The sequence below is a fragment of the Lissotriton vulgaris genome, chromosome 6 (genome assembly GCF_964263255.1).
Source record: "Lissotriton vulgaris chromosome 6, aLisVul1.2, whole genome shotgun sequence".
NCBI classification, from domain to species: domain Eukaryota; kingdom Metazoa; phylum Chordata; class Amphibia; order Caudata; family Salamandridae; genus Lissotriton; species Lissotriton vulgaris.
The window spans coordinates 307,732,787-307,751,066 of record NC_141694.1 but is presented as its reverse complement, the minus strand read 5'-3'; the positions used below and the strand labels follow the sequence as shown (position 1 = coordinate 307,751,066).

At 47.2% G+C, this 18,280-nt stretch overlaps 1 protein-coding gene across 1 annotated transcript in view; it reads left to right on the top strand.

The window, feature by feature from the left end:
* Positions 1–18,280, top strand: part of GREB1 (growth regulating estrogen receptor binding 1) — a 612,299-nt gene that overhangs the window by 397,298 nt on the left and 196,721 nt on the right. The window contains exon 11 of the mRNA XM_086926326.1: positions 5,100–5,450. Within this exon, the coding sequence (XP_086782452.1) occupies positions 5,100–5,450 (351 nt within the window). The remainder of the gene's footprint in view (positions 1–5,099; positions 5,451–18,280) is intronic.

Here is an 18,280-nt window from a genome sequence, read left to right as displayed (position 1 = left end):
TACCATTTGCAGGGAGTCGTAACTTCTGATGAGGGGCATGGAGGACCCAGACATGCAATGTTTAGAATGATGTACATCTTCCTTAAATGGAAAATGCACTTGCACATGCAAGAAATCTTTAATTACACTCCAAGGATGTTTGCTGTAATAGAAGACTTAGGTCACAATTCTCAAAAGCTTTGTGCAAAGGAGGACACAGCTGTCCAAGTGATCTGCCCAACAACACTGTATTGCTTATTTACAAATAGGCAAGCTATCAGTGTTGATTTCCAAGGGGAGCTTTAAAATATAGCAAGGGAAGGTGTCAGAAAAGAACAGTCTGAACAGTCACTGATAGACTGTTAGGAATCTATCACATTGCTCCTGTTAGTGAGTAGAAACCCACAGAGGAACAGATTTGTTCTACAAGTCGTTCGGCCAATCATGTGACATTTAAGGCCTAAGGGCCCGATTCACAGAATGAATTTAAGACTCAATCCTAAACTTACTACTATTTTGGTATTCACAGAATGCACTTACTCATATCGGTATTCACAGAAGGCACTTACTCATTTCGGTATTCACAGAAGTTAGTAGTCCTAACTTTAGGACTCCTAAATGCCTTCTGAGAATACCGAAAGTCTTAAAATTAGGATTTTTCTCCGTTTAGTAGTAGTAAAGTTAGGACTCCTAACTTTAGGACTCCTAAATGCCTTCTGTGAATACCGAAAGTCTTAAAATTAAGATTTTTCTCAGTTTAGGAGTCTTAAAGTTAGGAGTTCTAACTTTACTCCGTGAATCATGGTCCAATAGTTATGGATTTCTGGGCACTCCCACAAAATGTGCATAAAGGTACCATTCATACCGCAACCCCTTCGACAATCTGCGTTTGAGGCAAGCCCCATTCCGCACAGCCGTGGATTAGGAGCGGTGTTGCGGCGCGGCATGAAACCAGACTGGTCCGGGTGAACCAGCTCAGTTATGATTTTCACCAGCCGATTCGCGAGCAACTTGGCCAGGATCTTAGGCTCCGCATTTAAGAGAGAAATTGGGCGGTAGGAGGAGCTGTCCAAGCGAGGCTTGCCCTCCTTATAAATCACAACGATATTGGCGACACGTTGATCATAAGGAAGTACGCCATTTTCCCTGCTCTCAAAATACATGGCCTTCATGAACGGAGCCAAGCGGTCTGCATGAAGTTTATAAAGTTCAACGGGAATACCGTTCGGGCCCGAGGCTTTCCCGGAGTGTACCCCCCGGATAGCCATCGCGACCTCGTCGTTTGTTATGACTGAATCCATAAACTCCCTGTTCTCGGACGATAAAACAGGCATCGGGATGTCTCGGATGACCTCCGCATTCTCTTCCACCGTGTGCATCCCCACCGAGGTATAGACCTTCTCATAATAACGGGCAAACTCATCCACTATGAGCTGTGGGTCCGTCGTGACCCCGAGCCCGCAATCTGAAGCTCCGGGACCAGACGCGACCCCCAGTCACCCTTTTCCAACCACGCGATAAGTTTCCCAGCCTTATCTCCGGGCTCGTAAATTCTGCTTTGGGTGTTAGCGTGTTGTTCCCTCGCCCCATCTCGCGCCAAGTGTTTGTACTCATCCCGAAGGAGACCGAGGCGGTGGACATCCCCGGGGCCTCCAGTTGTGGAGACCTCTCTCTCAGCGGTCCCGTCCCGATCAAGATGGCGAATCGCCTGTGCATCAGCAATGAAGTAACACAGGGTGCCCGTCTCCCCACCACTAAGTATTGTTTGCGGGCCCCCCCAGCCCAAAAAGACACATTAACATTGTGCCCTCGCCGGCGCCAATGAGCTGGAGATGAAATGTCAGTTCAATATGCAGGCATGCAACATACTCCAGATAGACAAGGAATCCTGTCGATTTCCGCCCTACCCTTCTTCTTCTGCCCAGAGATTAGGGAGAGAGCCTCCCCGATGACTACAGTTTTGTAGGCCTCCCAGAGAGAGCAATCAGAATCAACTGGCCCTGCGTTCTTGCGGAAGTAGCTATCAGTGGCTCGCACCAGCTCTTTTTTGTTAGCGGGGTCCTTCAACCGCCAAGCGCTAATTGGGGGAACCCTAGCCACATTGCCTGGTCCAACTTTCAACTGCAGCCAAATCGGAGGGTGATCAGACACTCCCCTGGCCAAATGACGTACTTCCTGAACAAACATCGTCTGCGACGCAGGCAGTAATACATAATCAATTCTGGAGAAAGAGTGGTGTGCTGCGGACGCATGTGTGTATTCAAAATCACCAGGGTGCCGGAGTCTCCACCCATCAACCATACCTGTTCCAGAAACAAAATCCTACAACCATTTGCTAGAGGGCAGTAACACACAGGAGGGGTGCCTATCCAATTCTCCATCCATGACCGCACTGAAATCACCCCCTATTACCATGATGCCAATGGGTAGCAATAAGAGCACCCTGCTCAGATCACGAAAGGTGTCTGTCTGCAGTGCGGGGGGGGGACATATACAGAGAGGAACGTGATTATTCTGCCCTCGCAGAGTCCTGAGATGCTGACGTATCGACCGCGGTTATCAGACCAGTTTGCTTGTATGGTGAGCGGAAAGGAATTTTTAACTAGTTTCCCCACCCCTCTGGAGCCTGAGGTAAAACCGGCATGAGCAACCAGTTCATACCCTCCTCTGTGTAGCGCCATACATCTCTTTCCCATAAGATGAGTCTCCTGGAGTAAGACCACATCCGGTGACCGGCGCCTGATCAGCTGCCTCACCATAGCGCGCTTGATCTTGTCTCCCAAGCCATTCACATTCCAACTGAGAACAGACACACCCAAGCCCAATCTAGCTGAAGCCATATTCGTCCCCCGAAAATTCCGAAGCATTCCGTGACATCCATTGCAAGCACTGTTAATAAACAAAACACAAATCAATAAACAAACCCCCCCCCAAAGCAACCCCTCGACCTCCCACCCTGCACCCCTGCATGCAACTTTTGCACATCCCCAACTAGCAGTGTGCCTGTCTCCACAGAACTACAATATCTAAACGTAAAAAACAGAGGAGGACCTTACAACAGGCCATCAACCTCCACCATCCTAACCCGCATGCAAACCTCCATCAACATTGTCTCATGCAGAAAAACCCCAAAAATATTAGCAATGTCAGTAGGGATTAAGAGATCGCCCTGATCAAACCCGCACCCTTGCCACCATGGTCAACTGACACGATCAACACGGGATCATGGTTACTCATTGTCCATCTGTGTGTCCCCCTCGGTGTCCGGCCCCTGAACTCGGTCCAACCAGTCCATTGCAGCATCGGGTGGTCAAAGAACCAAGCTTTACCGTTGCGTTCTATCCGGAGGCGGGCAGGGAATAGCATGGAGTATTTCATTTCCGAGGCGCGCAGCCTTCTCTTAATATCCATGAAACCCTGCCGTTGTTTCTGGACTGCCTGGGTAAAGTCAGGGAAAAAAAGCAAAGGGTCCACAGGATCTTGCAGTCTGCAGGATAGTGTCACGGTCCCGAAATTTCAGAATGCGGACGATCATGGAACGAGGAGGCGCCCCCGCATTCAGGCGTCCACCAGGGACTCTGTGGGCCCTTTCCACGGTGAAAAAGTTACTGAGGCCCTTGGGTTTTAAGTGTTTCAGGATAAGATCCTCCACGAACAGGTCCGGATCCTGTCCCTCCGATCTCTCCGGTATGCCAAGAATGCGGACGTTATTGCACCTCGCTCGTCCTTCGTACTCGTCCAGCTTACGGGCAAATTGGGTCCGAGACACCTTCAGATCTCTCACCTAGACATCATCCGTGAGACTCGATGTTTTGATCTCGAGTGATTTGACCTTTTCCGAGGTTTTATTCAGGTCAGCTCGGATTAAGCCCACCTCAATGGTCGCTGTGTCCAATTTGGAGTCCATCCTACCGAGGGACGACTGGATCCCAGTGATCGCTGCCATCAAGTCTTTCAGCGTTTGGTCCGTCCCGGATGAGCCATCCTCCTGGCCACTCATTTGAGAGTGTGTCTCATCCACTGGGGAGCCCTTGGAGAAATTATACTTTTCCAGTCTATTGGACTGGACCAGTCTGGTAGTCCTCTGAGTTTTCGGGGGTAGCTTTTCGGGGGTCCCCCCTCGCCGCCATTTTTAACTTCTGCACGGGCACCAACTCCGCCAACCAAGCTAAGCCAATGTTTCGCAGAGGCAATCGGTACAGTCTCGGGTTGCTCCGTATTGGCGGGGGTGCGCTGCGTCAAATAGTTTGGGGTGGGGACCCGAAGACCCCTCGGGAATGACACGACTTCCGTGGACCGGGTGCCACAGCGCACTTCCGGTTCCACTCGCCGTTGTTGTTGAACTCCGAAGCGGGCAGTGCCACACGCAGGGTCCCGGTGGCGCACCCTAAAGGCCCAAAAGTTCCAGACGATGGATTCCAGTCATCCGAGCGCCCAAATCGTTCGGAATTTCGCCTAGTGGCTCAGGCGCCGGTCCCCCACCAGATGGTAGGGATGGGGCTCAGGATAATGTGCCGGATGGCAAGTCAGGATGTGGCGAGCCGATGCTCAAGCGGCCATCTTGGTCGCTGGCGCGGCTCCTCCCCATGTTTAGAATTTTAATGGTGGCTCCACCATTGTTTTTTTCTGATAGTGGAGTCACAGTCAGTGCTCCTTGTTTTGAAGGTACATACCTTTAACTGCACTATTAATTCTACTGAGTATGCATGCATACACACTCATATGCACATTTTTCTACTCTTCCTGCTTGCCAAAACACCCTAAAATACATTATTTGCAAATATTTAAAGGATGCAGTTATAAAAATAAATTATAATTTCCTCAAATATTAAGGCCGCTTTCAGTTCTTCCCCTGCTGAAGCATTGAACTACAGTTACTTCCAGTAACCACGCACACCACTAGGGAGCTTTACCGATGATAACATTGACTCTACTGTTTGTATCTATACTTAGTTTACTATGTCTTTGGTTAGGGGGTTAATGAGTGGGCAATTATAATTATCCTATTGACTTTCTGTGCACCTGTGTAATTGTTTGATTGTGTTTTCGATAGACAATTGTTCTGTTATGGTTACTAATGTAGTTTCCACTATCAAAATCTTTTTTTTGTTGTCTTCTAGCTTCAGACCAGATTCCACTAATTGAAGATCTGGAACAGATATTCATGCGCTCTTGGAGGGAATCCCACCTAACAGACGTTCGTCAGTATCCATCGAATATGTCACATGGTTTTCCTCAAATGCCCAGCTATTTATCACAAGTGACGACAGCACAGCTGCCCTGGCTGGCCGGACTAGCTGCCAGTTCTTGCAACGAGTGCGTTAAGATTATTGAATGCAGCTACTCTCTAGCGGAGGGACTTTCAGAAATGTTTAAGCTGCTCATTGAAGGAAAACTAGAAAAGACCAATTATGTGGTGATGATATGTGCCACAAGAGCCCGGAATCTAGAATCATGCATTGCAGTGACAGGTGAGACTTATACCTACACACTTGGTTGTGTTTCAGAGGATATTAGTAAATGTACAATGGCTGACCTATTTTTTTCCTACTTTTCTAGCTATTTGTTGTTACTGTAGCAATACTGGGGCAAGCTGAATTGCTTGATTTGTGGTGAGGACAAACATCTAAGCAAGTGGAAGTCATTTAGATCTTTAGTCATCCCAGTCAGGGGACTTGTAATGCTTAGGGACTGCGGACCTATAAGGCCAGTGCTGTCGACGTCCTCGAACCCCTGCAGGTCAAAAACAGTAAATGAGATTACAAGAGGTACTTTAAGAGCTGAGAGCTCTGTGAGGGGTTGAGAAATTGAATTCTGTAGTGCATAGATTGGCAGAGCCTCACAAATAGAAAGGTGTACCGAAGAAGACATGGGCAAATGGGCAATTCACCAGTGGCTCAAATACTAGAAACCGTGAGCAGGTTCCTCATCCCTAAGACAACAGTATGCTCAATTGAGCTTCAGAGAGTGGGAGAAAAGAGGAGCCTTGAGAGAGGTTAGCTTTAAGAAGTGTGGCAATGGGTAATGGTGTAAATTAGCGGCAGAGACGTGGGTGACGGAGAAGCAAGTTTTGCAGCGTGAATCTTTCTGGATTCACTATGCTGTACATTATTCCGCCATCTAGTGGTTGGGTACGAAATCGTAGTCTTTTTTCTCTCTTTTTTTTCTTCGTGGCCCTAGTGGGCGTCGACATACCACCATTTGGTGTCCCTCGTGGCGTCAACGCTCTTCCTCTTGTTGCCATCTTTAGATTGTTTTTTCCGCTGTTGAGTCTGGATCATTTTGGGAGAGTTCCAGAGTTTTTTGGAAAAGTAATCAACGAAAACAGGAAAAATCAACGAAATCAAAGGTTTTCATCACACCCAACTACAAGTCAGGTAACTGAGACTACTAAGGAGAAGAATTTCTTACGAGAACTCGACGTTTCACCCGAGAATGCGCACACGGGGGCTCCCTGAGCGCAGGAATGGACAAAACTCCCTTCAAGTTTTGCCCCAAGTGCCACCACAAATACACCCAGAAGGACCAGCATCCAGTCTGCAACCTCTGTCTCCCGCTTGACCACAACAGCAAGGACTGCAATGCATGCTCGGCGTTCACACCCAAGACCCTCAGAGTAAGAGAGAGGCAGAGAAGGGCGAACTACACCATGCAGGGGCAGGAGCCACCTCCTTCGCTCCAAGACTTGGGCCTCTACAGTGGGGAGGAGGACAACATCACCGAAAGACTGGGGGACTGCATTGTCTTCGAAGTCCAAAAGAAAATGGTGAAGGAGGTAAAAGAGTCAACGACTCCCAGACACTCAACCGATACTCGAAAGAGTGAGACAAAGTCCTCGAACGGAGCATTGCCATCAAAGCATTCGACGAAAGCAACAGCACCGAGGGACAAACAGCCCAGCGGATCCTTCGACAAGGACTCCCAGATGGCGTAAGACCCATGAAAATTCAAGGTCGCCGAAGGAAGCCCCCGAAAAGGACTCCTCGACCCCGAGAAAAGAAGGGTCAACAACTACTTCGACGATGACGTCCACGTCGACGATCTCGAAGCGAATCGCTCAAATTCTGGAGAGGAAGAAGAGGAGGCTCGAGGCTGAAATGGCGAGCATCCTTCAGCGGAAGAAGGACTTTGACAACAAGATGAGTCAGTACACTATTCGCTTGAAGTCCGCAGCCGAAAGGGCTTTAAACCCTTAGCTGCGGCGGCTATTCCGCCGCAGCGCTACGGGGGAGGTGGGGCCATGCGGCGCTCCCGTACTAATGATGGAACCGCTCCGTCACTGCCCTCGGGTGGGCCGTGCTTGTAACGGAACGGTTCCGTCACTGCCCCGCCGGCTCTTCAGAACATCAGCGCAGGTGTGGAATTCACGCCGCGCAGGCACGGCGAGCGGGCCGTGACGGAACCGTTCCGTCACCAGCACAGCCCACCCGAGGCTTGTGACGTAACGGTTCCTTCACAAGCACACAAAGGGTTAAAGACCCTGAACCACCAAAAACGCCTGAATCGGTCGAAGAACAGGAGGAAGAGGCCCTGTATTACTTCGGATGAGAAGGCGAGGAGTACCAGCTAACCTACCAGGACTCGATGTCCTCGGAGATGCAAGACTTAGAGTGGCATGACCTCGGCGCGGAAATACCAGAAGAAGGAGTAGACACATACCCTTTGAGGCCTTCACCACCAGACGATATAAGGATCTATAATATGGTGGTCAAGAATGCTGCACAGACATATGGAGTAAAATTGGAGGAGGAGAAGCCCACGCCTTGTTTTCTCCTCGAGACTCTCTTACATATACAAACAAGGAGCCAATTCCTGCCCAGTGTGCTGGGCCAGGGCAGAGAGGCTTTCAGGGAGCCAGCTGTATGTAAATCAGTGACCCCGAGAACAGAGAAGAAATAAGAGTACTCCTCAAAGGACCCTGCATACATTCAGGGATCAGTGCCACCTGACTCAATAATCACCGCAACAGCTGTGAAAAGGGCCAATGTGGCCACAAATGTAGGACCACCTCCTGACAAGGAGAGTAGGAGAATGGACCTCACGGGGAGGAAAGTAGAGCGGAGTGCAGCAATTCAATGGTGCAACGCCAACTCCAACGCCCTAATCAACAGACATGCATACCAGCACTGGGAGGAAGTAGGGCAACTCCTGAAGCACCTACCGGATCAGTACCAGCGAAAGGCAACCCACCTGGTAGAGGAAGGGAAAAACATGGCGAACACATGTTTAAAGTCAGCCTTGGACGCAGCGGAGATGTCCAGCAGGCAGATGATAATTGGGGTGAGAGAGAGAAGGCACACATGGCTTGGGATTTTAGGCTTCAAGCCTGAGGTACAGAACAACATCCTGAACACGCCCTTCAACGGAGAACAACTTTTTGGGACACCAGTTGACAAAAAGTTAACTCAACTCAAGAAGGACAAAGAAACTGCAAGGTCGATGGGAGCTCTGCAGTTCAGAGGGATGAGAAGGCAGACGCCCTCAAGAAGGCCAAATGGTAGGGGGGCAACCAACCAAGTACCTTGCACCAAACCTTCCAAAAAGGTTATCAGGGAAACTGCCAGGGCCAGCAGCAGCAGGGACAGCAGCAGCAGAACTGGCAGTACCAGCCACGAGGCCAGTCCTATCGAGGTCGCTCAAATGGACGATGGCAGGCACGGAGAGGAGGGCAACTACCTACCTCTAAGTGACTTCGCCGAAAGGCAAACGCCATCCCAGATAACACCTCTAGTGGGGCATCCAAAGAGAAGGAAAGTCCAAGAACAGATTTCACAAAACAAACAGTTCCCCGAACATATAACACCTGTAGGATGCAGAATAAGGAACTTCATCCAAGAATCGAAGAAGGTCACAACGGACAAATGAATATTAAACATCATACAATACGGCTACTGTTTAGAACTACTAAAACAACCTCCAAATAAGAAGCCAAAAAGCAGGGCGCACTCAGCAAAAAAAGTTCACTCTTGCTACTAGAGGGTCAGGAACTGATCAACAAGAAGGCAATAGAGATAGTACTGTACAAGGAAAGAAACAAGGGGGTTTATTCCAACTACTTCCTCATACCAAAAGTGGACGAAACGCTAAGGCTTATCCTGGACCTAAGGTTCTTAAACAAGTTCATAAGGACACAAAGATTCAAAATGACATCTCTGCAAGAAGTAATACCCTAGGTACAGGAAGGGGATTACATGGTAACTGTAGACTTAAAGGACGCGCAAGGTGTTCCCCAGCAGAAAGAGAACCTTGGCAATACTGAAGGAAACACGTCTGTACCGCAAGGGGCAAGTTCTGACAGTGAGGAGGGTGAGCAAACTAATGGGAATGATGACGTCATGCATACACCTGGTCCCAAATATTCGACTTCACATGAGACCATTCCAGGAATGGTTACAGCAGCAATGGTCACAGGCAACAGGGAGTTGGTAAGATCTAGTGGTTGTCACACACGCAGTGCATCAGGAAATAGCGTGGTGGAACAAGGAAAAGATATCACTGGGAAAAACATTTACACAACGAACACCAACAGTGACCATCACAACAGACCCCTCCCAGCTGGGGTGGGGCGCGCACATGAACAAACTCAAGGTGAGGGGGTTATGGTTGCAGCAGGATGCTGTCAAGCACATCAACTACCTAGAACTAAACACGGTGTTCCTAGCCTTAAAAGCCTTTCAGAAGGAGCTGTACAGAAACAGGGTGTTGATCCAAATGGACAACACAACCAACCATGTTCTACATCAACAAACAAGGAGTAACACCATCAGTAGCACTATCAGGGCTAGCACAGGAAATATGGACATGGCCATCCACTAAAAGTAGACCTACTAGCAATACACCTCCCAGGGAAGGACAATGTGGAAGCAGACAGACTCAGCAGGCAGACGTCAGCATCCCATGAATGGGAGATCAACTAACCGGAAATACAAAAAGTATTCCGGAAGTGGGGTACACCGCAAATAGACCTATTTGCAACACACCAGAATGCAAAATGCCAACACTTCTCATCCAGACAACCAGACCATTGGTCACAAGGGAATGCGCTATGGATAAGTTGGTCGAAGACATTTGCATATGCTTTTCCCCCGATACCACTGATACACAGGGTACTCAGCAGATGCAGGATCAGCAACATGTCGCTAATACTAATAGCAGTGGGCCATAGAGTCCTGGTTCTCACAAATAGTGGGCATGGCTTGCACACAGATTTCAACGAAGAAGGGGCCTGTTAACAATGCAGAATAGAATGGTGCTACACCCAGAACCAGAGAGCCTCAGCCTAGCAGCATGGCTCCTGAAGACCTAGAATTTGCACACCTCAAACTACCAGCAAGCACAATGACCGTGCTCAGGGAGACAAGAAGACCTACCATAAAAAAGTGGAAAAGATTCTCCGAATGGTGCATTAGGGAGAAACTACAAAGGAGAATCACAAAGGAATCAACAGTACTAAAATACTTACTGCACCAACTACAAAATAAACTAAGCAACTCATCCCTAAGGGTGCACTTAGCAGCAATAGTGGTTTCTAAAGAAGAGAAACAGGGAAAAGTTTCTTCACCTCCCAAGTAGTAAAAAGATTTCTAGAAGCAGCACAGAGAATCGCTCCTCTAAACAGAATGCCAGCACCAGCATGGAACCTCAATATAGTGCTAACTCAATTGATGAAAGCACCATTTGAGCCTATACACAAGGATACACTGCACATGCTCACGCAAAAGACAGCCTTCTTAGTAGCTATCTCATCACTCCTAAAACCCTAAAATAAACCTTTCTAAACTCTTCCCTCTAACTCCTCCCCTCCAAAACTCCTTTTTACTCATCCAAAAGCCTCCTCCTACTGCTAAAAACAAAAAAAACAAAAAAATAAATCTTTCACTCTTTCATCCTTCCACTATGCTTTTCAATCAATATTAACAGACTAACATGTTCACTTCTCAAATTCCATATTCAACTATACTAATTCACCACTAATCCTTTATGGGTTCCGGAGTGGCGTGCTACCCGCCAGAAAAGCGCTTCAACACCCATCAGGGGTAACAAGTGCTATATGCATGCAAACCTTTCTTCCCCTTTTATCCCTCTGCTATTCTTCTCACTCCAAATAACTGACTAATATTCACCACTGAAATTTCTTCGATTTTCACCATATTAATTTACCACTAATCCTTCACGGGCTCCCTAAATAGCATGCGTCAACACCCCATCAGGGGTAACAAGGGCTATATAAATACAAACCTTTTTCCTTCTCTATCCTTCTGCTATCATTCCAAATCCAAATAATTGACTAACCGATCCACCACTTGAATGAACTTGCATGTTTCACTATACTAATTCAACACTAATCCTCTATGGGTCCTGGAGTAGCGCGCTACTCGCCGAAAAAGCACTTTGACTCCTAGTCAGGGGTAGTAAGTGATATATAAATGCAATAACAAATACAATACCTGCAAATACACAATGACAGGATTGTAATAAGACCAGACCCACACTTCATGCCAAAGGTAGTGTCATGGTTCCACATCAATCAAACAATTTAAATACCTCGTTTTTTCCAAAAACCAGCCACAAGCACAGAAAGGGCGCTACACACACTGGACGTCAGGAGGGCTGTAATGCACTATATAGAAAGGGCAAAGGAGTGCAGAAAGACAAAGCAGTTCTTGGTTTCCTTTGCCAGCAGTTTTTCGGGACGACCAGTTACCAAAAATACCATTGCACGGTGGATTGATCAAACCATACAACTCTGCCACAAACAAGCAGGACAACTGTTACAAGGAGCAGCTCATGCTCAATCAACAAGGAAGAAAGGAGCAACAATTGCGTTTCTAGCTAATTCAAGACATTTGCCAAGTGCAACATGGTCTTCAGTGTACATGTTCACTAAGCACTGCTGTGTAGATATCCAAATGAACAAGGAAGGTCATGTGGGACAGAAGGTCTTACAACACATATTCAGTAACCAGAGCTCATTTTCCACCCAGCCACCACAATAAGGACAAACCGCTACAAAGTCTATGCACAGCATAGTGAATCTAGAAAGATTCACACTGCAAAACGTATAGTTTCTTACCTGTCGGTGTAGTTTTGCAGCTTGAAGACTTTCTGGATTCACTAGCGAACCCACCTTCCTCGGCCAAAAAGATGAGACTGAAGGAAAGGGATTAGAATTGGAGAAAGACTTTAAAAGATAAAAGGAAAAACAAAAGTAACACAAGACAAGAAAAAAGAATCCGAAGATGACGACCAAAGGTGGGAGCTTCTGGAGGAAGCGCACCGACGTCACAAAAGACACCAAATGGTGGTATGTCGACGCTCACCCAGGCCACGAAAAAAAACAAGCATTTGCAATGCAATAGGTCTCGCATTAGTCAAGTCAAGTCAAGTCAGAGGATTTATATAGCGCGCTACATACCCGGAGGGTCTCAAGGCGCTTGAAGAAGGGTGGGGAATTATTTGTCGAATATCCAAGTTTTAAGTTGCTTCCTGAATGCTAGATGGTTCTGAGTGAGACGAAGGTGAGTGGGGAGTGAGTTCCAGGTTTTAGCTGCGAGGTAGGAAAAGGATCTACCTCCCATGGTGTTTTTATTGATGCGAGGTACGGTAGCAAGGGCTTGGTTGGAGGATCGTAGTTGACGGGAGGGGGTGTAGAAGGAAAGACGTGTGTTGAGGCATTCGGGTCCAATTTCATAAAGTGCTTTGTGTGCGTGGGTTAGGAGTCGGAACGTAATCCTCTTATTGACGGGGAGCCAGTGGAGGTTTTTCAGGTGACTAGAGATGTGGTCTTTACGCGGGATGTCTAGTATGAGTCTGGCTGATGCGTTCTGGATGCGTTGGAGTTTATTCTGGAGTTTTGCGGTGATACCGGCGTATAGGGTGTTTCCGTAGTCCAGGCGGCTTGTAACCAGTGCATGGGTGACCGTTTTTCTTGTTTCGGTGGGGATCCAGCGAAATGTTTTTTTGAGCATGCGAAGAATGTTGAAGCAAGATGATGAAACGGCGTTTACTTGTCTGTTCATAGAGAGTGAGGAGTCCAGGATGACGCCCAGGTTCCGTGCGTGGTCCGTCGGGATGGGTGCTTTTCCAAGGGCCTCTGGCCACCAAGAGTCGTCCCAGGCAGAGGGGGAGGTACCTAAGATAAGGACTTCTGTTTTGTCTGAGTTCAGTTTCAGACGGCTGTGTTTCATCCACTCGGCTACTTCTTTCATTCCTTCGTGTAGGTTAGTTTTGGCGGTGCTAGGGTCTTTGGTGAGTGAAAGGATCAGTTGAGTGTCATCCGCGTAGGAGATGATGTTGAGGTTGTGTTGGCGTGCGATGGCCGCGAGGGGGCTCATGTATACGTTGAAGAGGGTGGGACTGAGTGAGGATCCTTGGGGTACGCCGCAGATGACTTCAGTGGCCTCTGAGATGAATGGTGGAATGCGGACTCTCTGGGTTCTTCCGGTGAGAAACGAGGTAATCCATTCCAGTGCTTTTCCTTGTATTCCGATGTTTCTGAGGCGCTGTAGAAGGGTGCTATGGCAGACTGTGTCGAAGGCTGCAGAGAGGTCAAGGAGGATGAGGGCGACTGTGTCTCCATTGTCCAGGAGAGTTCGAATGTCGTCTGTTGCTGCGATGAGGGCGGTCTCCGTGCTGTGTTTGGTTCGGAAGCCGGACTGTGAGGAGTCGAGGGAATTGTTTGTTTCGAGGAAGGCGGCAAGCTGGTTGTTGACAGCTTTCTCGATGACTTTGGCCGGGAATGGAAGGAGCGAGATGGGGCGGTAGTTTTTGAGTTCAGTGGGGTCCGCTGTGGGTTTCTTCAGAAGGGCGCTAAGTTCTGCGTGTTTCCAGCTTTCCGGGAAGGTGGCGGAGTTGAGGGAGCAGTTGATGACGTCTCGAAGGTGTGGTGCTATGATGGAGTCTGCTTTGTTGAAGATGTGGTGAGGGCAGGGGTCTGTGGGGGATCCTGAGTGGATGGAGTTCATCAGACGGATGGTGTCTTCAGTGGAGATTGGGTTCCAGTCGTTTAGGATGTTCAAGGGGGGAGAAGGTCCTGCAGAAGGTTGGGTGGGTTGGTCTCCAGGTCGGTTGTCGAAGCTGTTGTGGATGTCTGCGATTTTGTTGTGGAAGAACGAAGCTAGGGAGTCGCAGAGGGCTTGAGAGGGGGTGATGTCGTTGGAGTTGGCTGAGGGGTTGGTAAATTCTTTGACGATGTTGAATAATTCCTTGCTGTTGTGGGCGTTGTTGTCTAGTCGGTCTTTGAATGCGGCTTTCTTGGCAGATCGGATAAGTTGGTGGTGTATGCGGGTGGCGTTTTTGAAGGCGTCCCTGGTGCTGGTGTTTGGGTCTTTTTTCCAGGCCTTCTCGAGGGAGCGACAGAGTTTTTTGGATTTCTTAAGATCCTCGTTGAACCAGTATGCGTTTTTGCTGCCTAGTTTGATTTGACGTTTTTTCAATGGTGCTAGGATGTCGGCGCTGTTGGATAGCCATTGGGTGAGGTTGATGGCTTCTTGGTCGGGGTTTGAGGAGTGGGCAGGGGGGTTTTGGAGAAGCGATGAGGAGAGCTTGTCGATGGTGATTTTGTTCCAGTTTCTTCGCAAAGTAGGTTGAGGATGGTTTAGGAAAGTTTGAGCTATTGGTATTGTAAATGACACATTTTTTATTTATTGGTTGGTTTTGAAAATAGCGAAATTAATAGCTTTGTCATTTACAATGCCAATATTTATAACTTTGGCAAATGTGACACCTATAGCATTTGTAATGCAATATGTGTTGTATTTACGTGACTTAGATGTATTGATATTACAAATACCAATGGCTTTCAATTTTTTAAAATAATTAATACTTAAATAAAAGTTATTGTAATTTATAATGGCAATAACGTAAACATTTGTAAATAACTTTTGAGAAGATTATGTTTAGTGTATTTTATTGTGATGAAAATCCAAGAACAGAAGTGAAATATTAACATCTTTTTGTGACATTTGTAATAAAGCTTGAAACATTGATAGAACATATTGGAACTAGTTGTTTGTGAATGGTTGCACAGAATTGATGCTGTGGTGCCCCTAAGTGATGCTGGGGTGCCCCTGAGTAATGCTGTGGTGCCCCTGAGTGATGCTGAGGTGATGCGATAGATAGATAGAGTGAGTGCGATAGATAGAATGAGGGCGATAAATAGAGGGCCAGCGATAGATAGAGGGCAGGCGATAGATAGAGGGCAATAGATAGAGTGAGGGCGATAGCTAGAGGGAGGGCGATAGGTAGAGGGCGATAGATAGAGTGAGGGCGATCGATAGAGGGAGGGCGATAGATAGAGGAAGGGCGATAGACAGAGTGAGGGCGATAGATAGATAGAGTGAGGGCGATAGATTGATAGATAGAGGCCGATAGAGTGAGGGCGATAGAGTGAGGGCGATAGATAAGATAGATTGATAGTGAGTGGCGATAGATAGATTGATAGAGTGAGGGTAAAGATAGAGTGAGGGCGATAGGTAGAGTGAGGGCGATAGATAGATGGATAGAGTAATTATGTGGTGTGTAATTATGTGGCACTGAGTGGTATTTGGAGTGTATGTTGGATTGAGCGCAGTGTAAATATGTATCATATAATTATGTGGCACTAAGTGGTATTTGGAGTGTATGTTGCATTGAGTGCAGTGTAATTATGTGGCGTGTAATTGTGTTGCACTTAGTGATATTTTGAGTGAATGTTGCATTGAGTGCAGTGTAATTATGTGGTGTGTGATTATGTGGTACTGAGTGATATTTGGAGTATATGTTGCATTGAGTGCAATGTAATTATGTGGCGTGTAATTATGTGGCACTGAGTGGTATTTGGAGAGAATGTTGCGTTGAGTGCAGTGTAATTATGTGGCGTGTAATTATGTGGCACTGAGTGGTATTTGGAGTGTATGCTGCATTGAGTGCAGTGTAATTATCTGGCGTGTAATTATGTGGCACTGAGTGGTATTTGGAGTGTATGTTGCTTTGAGTGCAGTGCAATTATGTGGCATGTAATTATGTGGCACTGAGTGGTATTTGGAGTGTATGTTGCGTTGAGGGTAGTGTAATTATGTAGCATATTATTATGTGGCACTGAGTGGTATTGTCTGGAGTGTTTGTTGTATTCAGTAGAGTGTAATTATGTGGCACTGAGGGGTATTTGGAGTGTATGCTGCATTGAGTGCAGTGTAATTATGTGGCGGGTAATTATGTGGCACTGAGTGGTATTTAGAGTGTATGTTGCATTGAGGGTGCAGAGTCTGTGAGGGTGCAGAGTGTGTGAGTGTGCAGAGTGTGTGAGGGTGCAGAGTGTGTGGCCTAAAGTAGTGTGTGGGCGCAGTGTGTGTGGCCTAAAGTAGTGTGTGGGTGCAGTGTGAGTGGCCTAAAGTAGTGTGTGGGCGCAGTGTGTGTGGGCACAGAGTGTATGGCCCAAAGTAGTGTGTGGGCGCAGTGTGTGTGGCCTAAAGTAGTGTGTGGGCGCAGTGTGCATGGCCTAAAGTAGTGTGTAGGCGCAGTGTGTGTGGCCTAAAGTAGTGTGTGGGCGCAGTGTGAGTGGCCTAAAGTAGTGTGTTGGCGCAGTGTGTGGGCGCAGTGTGTGTGGCCTAAAGTAGTTTGTGGGCGCAGTGTGTGTGGCCTAAAGTAGTGTGTGGGCGCAGTGTGTGTGGCCTAAAGTAGTGTGTGGGCGCAGTGTGTGTGGCCTAAAGTAGTGTGTGGGCGCAGTGTGCCTGGCCTAAAGTAGTGTGTGGGCGCAGTGTGCGTGGCCTAAAGTAGTGTGTGGGCGCAGTGTGTGTGGCCTAAAGTAGTGTGTGGGCGCAGTGTGTGTGGCCTAAAGTAGTGTGTGGGCACAGTGTGTGAGGCCTAAAGTAGTGTGTGGGCGCAGTGTGTGTGGCCTAAAGTAGTGTGTGGGCGCAGGGTACTAAAGTAGTGTGTCGCCTCATTTGTCAGCAGTGACCGCAGATGCTCTTCGAGGATCTTTGCTTAGTTTTCACATAGTCTATCACACGAGTCTGCCCTTACTTGAAAGCAGGAAAAGGGCCCGTTCCTGAGTTGTGAACAGCTAATGTGAACATGAGCTTAGAGAGCGAAGTGGCATGCTGTAGGGGCAGCCTGAGAGGATCACCAGGAAACTACATGTCACCAAGAACTCAGTGCTTTAGTCCTGGATTTTACTGTGCATTCTGGGGGCTGTAGTTCTAGTTCACTTCTCTTGCTCTAACGTGAAAGCAATGATTTCTATATGAGAAAATCAGGACTGTAGCATTTCATCCTTGGTGATATGAGGTTATATGGTAATCTGAGGCATTTTAGAAAGTCGTCCTTTCACACTGTGAATGTCACAAAAATTATTAAAATAGCACAAAATAGCAAATTACCAAGCTAATAAGGAGCTCTCAATTTAGCCTAACATTATTGACTGACTCTAAATTGCATTTATATGTAGATGTGATACAGCTCCAAGAGCTATTGTTTCTTTACAGCATCAAATACACATATAAACCGATCAGAAGCATTGTGTAGCTAATGAAGCAGCCAACAGAATCAGAGGATGGAGTGTTAGCTACGTGGACAGATGGTACGCCTATTTAGAATTATTCATTCATTGTATTAAATGCTTCACCTTATAGCCATAACATAGCAAAACCAACACACAGAAAAGTTTAAAATTCCACTTTGCACCATTAAGAACAAATGTAGAAAAAATGTATTCCGTTTCCTTCATGAAAGTAAGCTCAGTTTGCCATATTTGCAAAACAACTAAAAGACAATGACAGTAATGTAACAATGTGTGTCCTTTCATCCTGGAGATAACAGAAATCAGTTCCAGCGTTTAACAAATATTTGGTGCAAAGCAAGGAAAAAGTAGTGATAGTGTCAGCACTCTGCAGATAACAAACTAGAAAGGTAAGGAAGTGGAGGAGCCGGTCAGGGGAAGGCAGACTAGTGGAGATGACTGGTGGTCGGTGGCTACTGGGTGCCCAGTCTCCATTTTAATGGCGAATGCCTCTCACAGTATAATACGGTAGTAAGTGGTGCGGGAGATGCTTTTAAAACATTTAATGAACATGAATCTTTTAAAAGAAAGAACCAAAACATCTAGAAAGAACACGGCGGAACCAGAAGAAAGTGAGCAGATGCTTGGGACTTGGAGGGTACGGGTGAGAATTGCCAATGGAATAAATTTGCCAGTGGGCCCTTAGTTACTCCAAGCCTGTCTCTTCCTGCAGCTAGCATTGAGCTTTTTGAAATAAAGGTCTGCACACCGCTCTATGTGAAGTGAATTAAATTTTAGAGAGCAGGACAGGATGAGAGAGGGAGC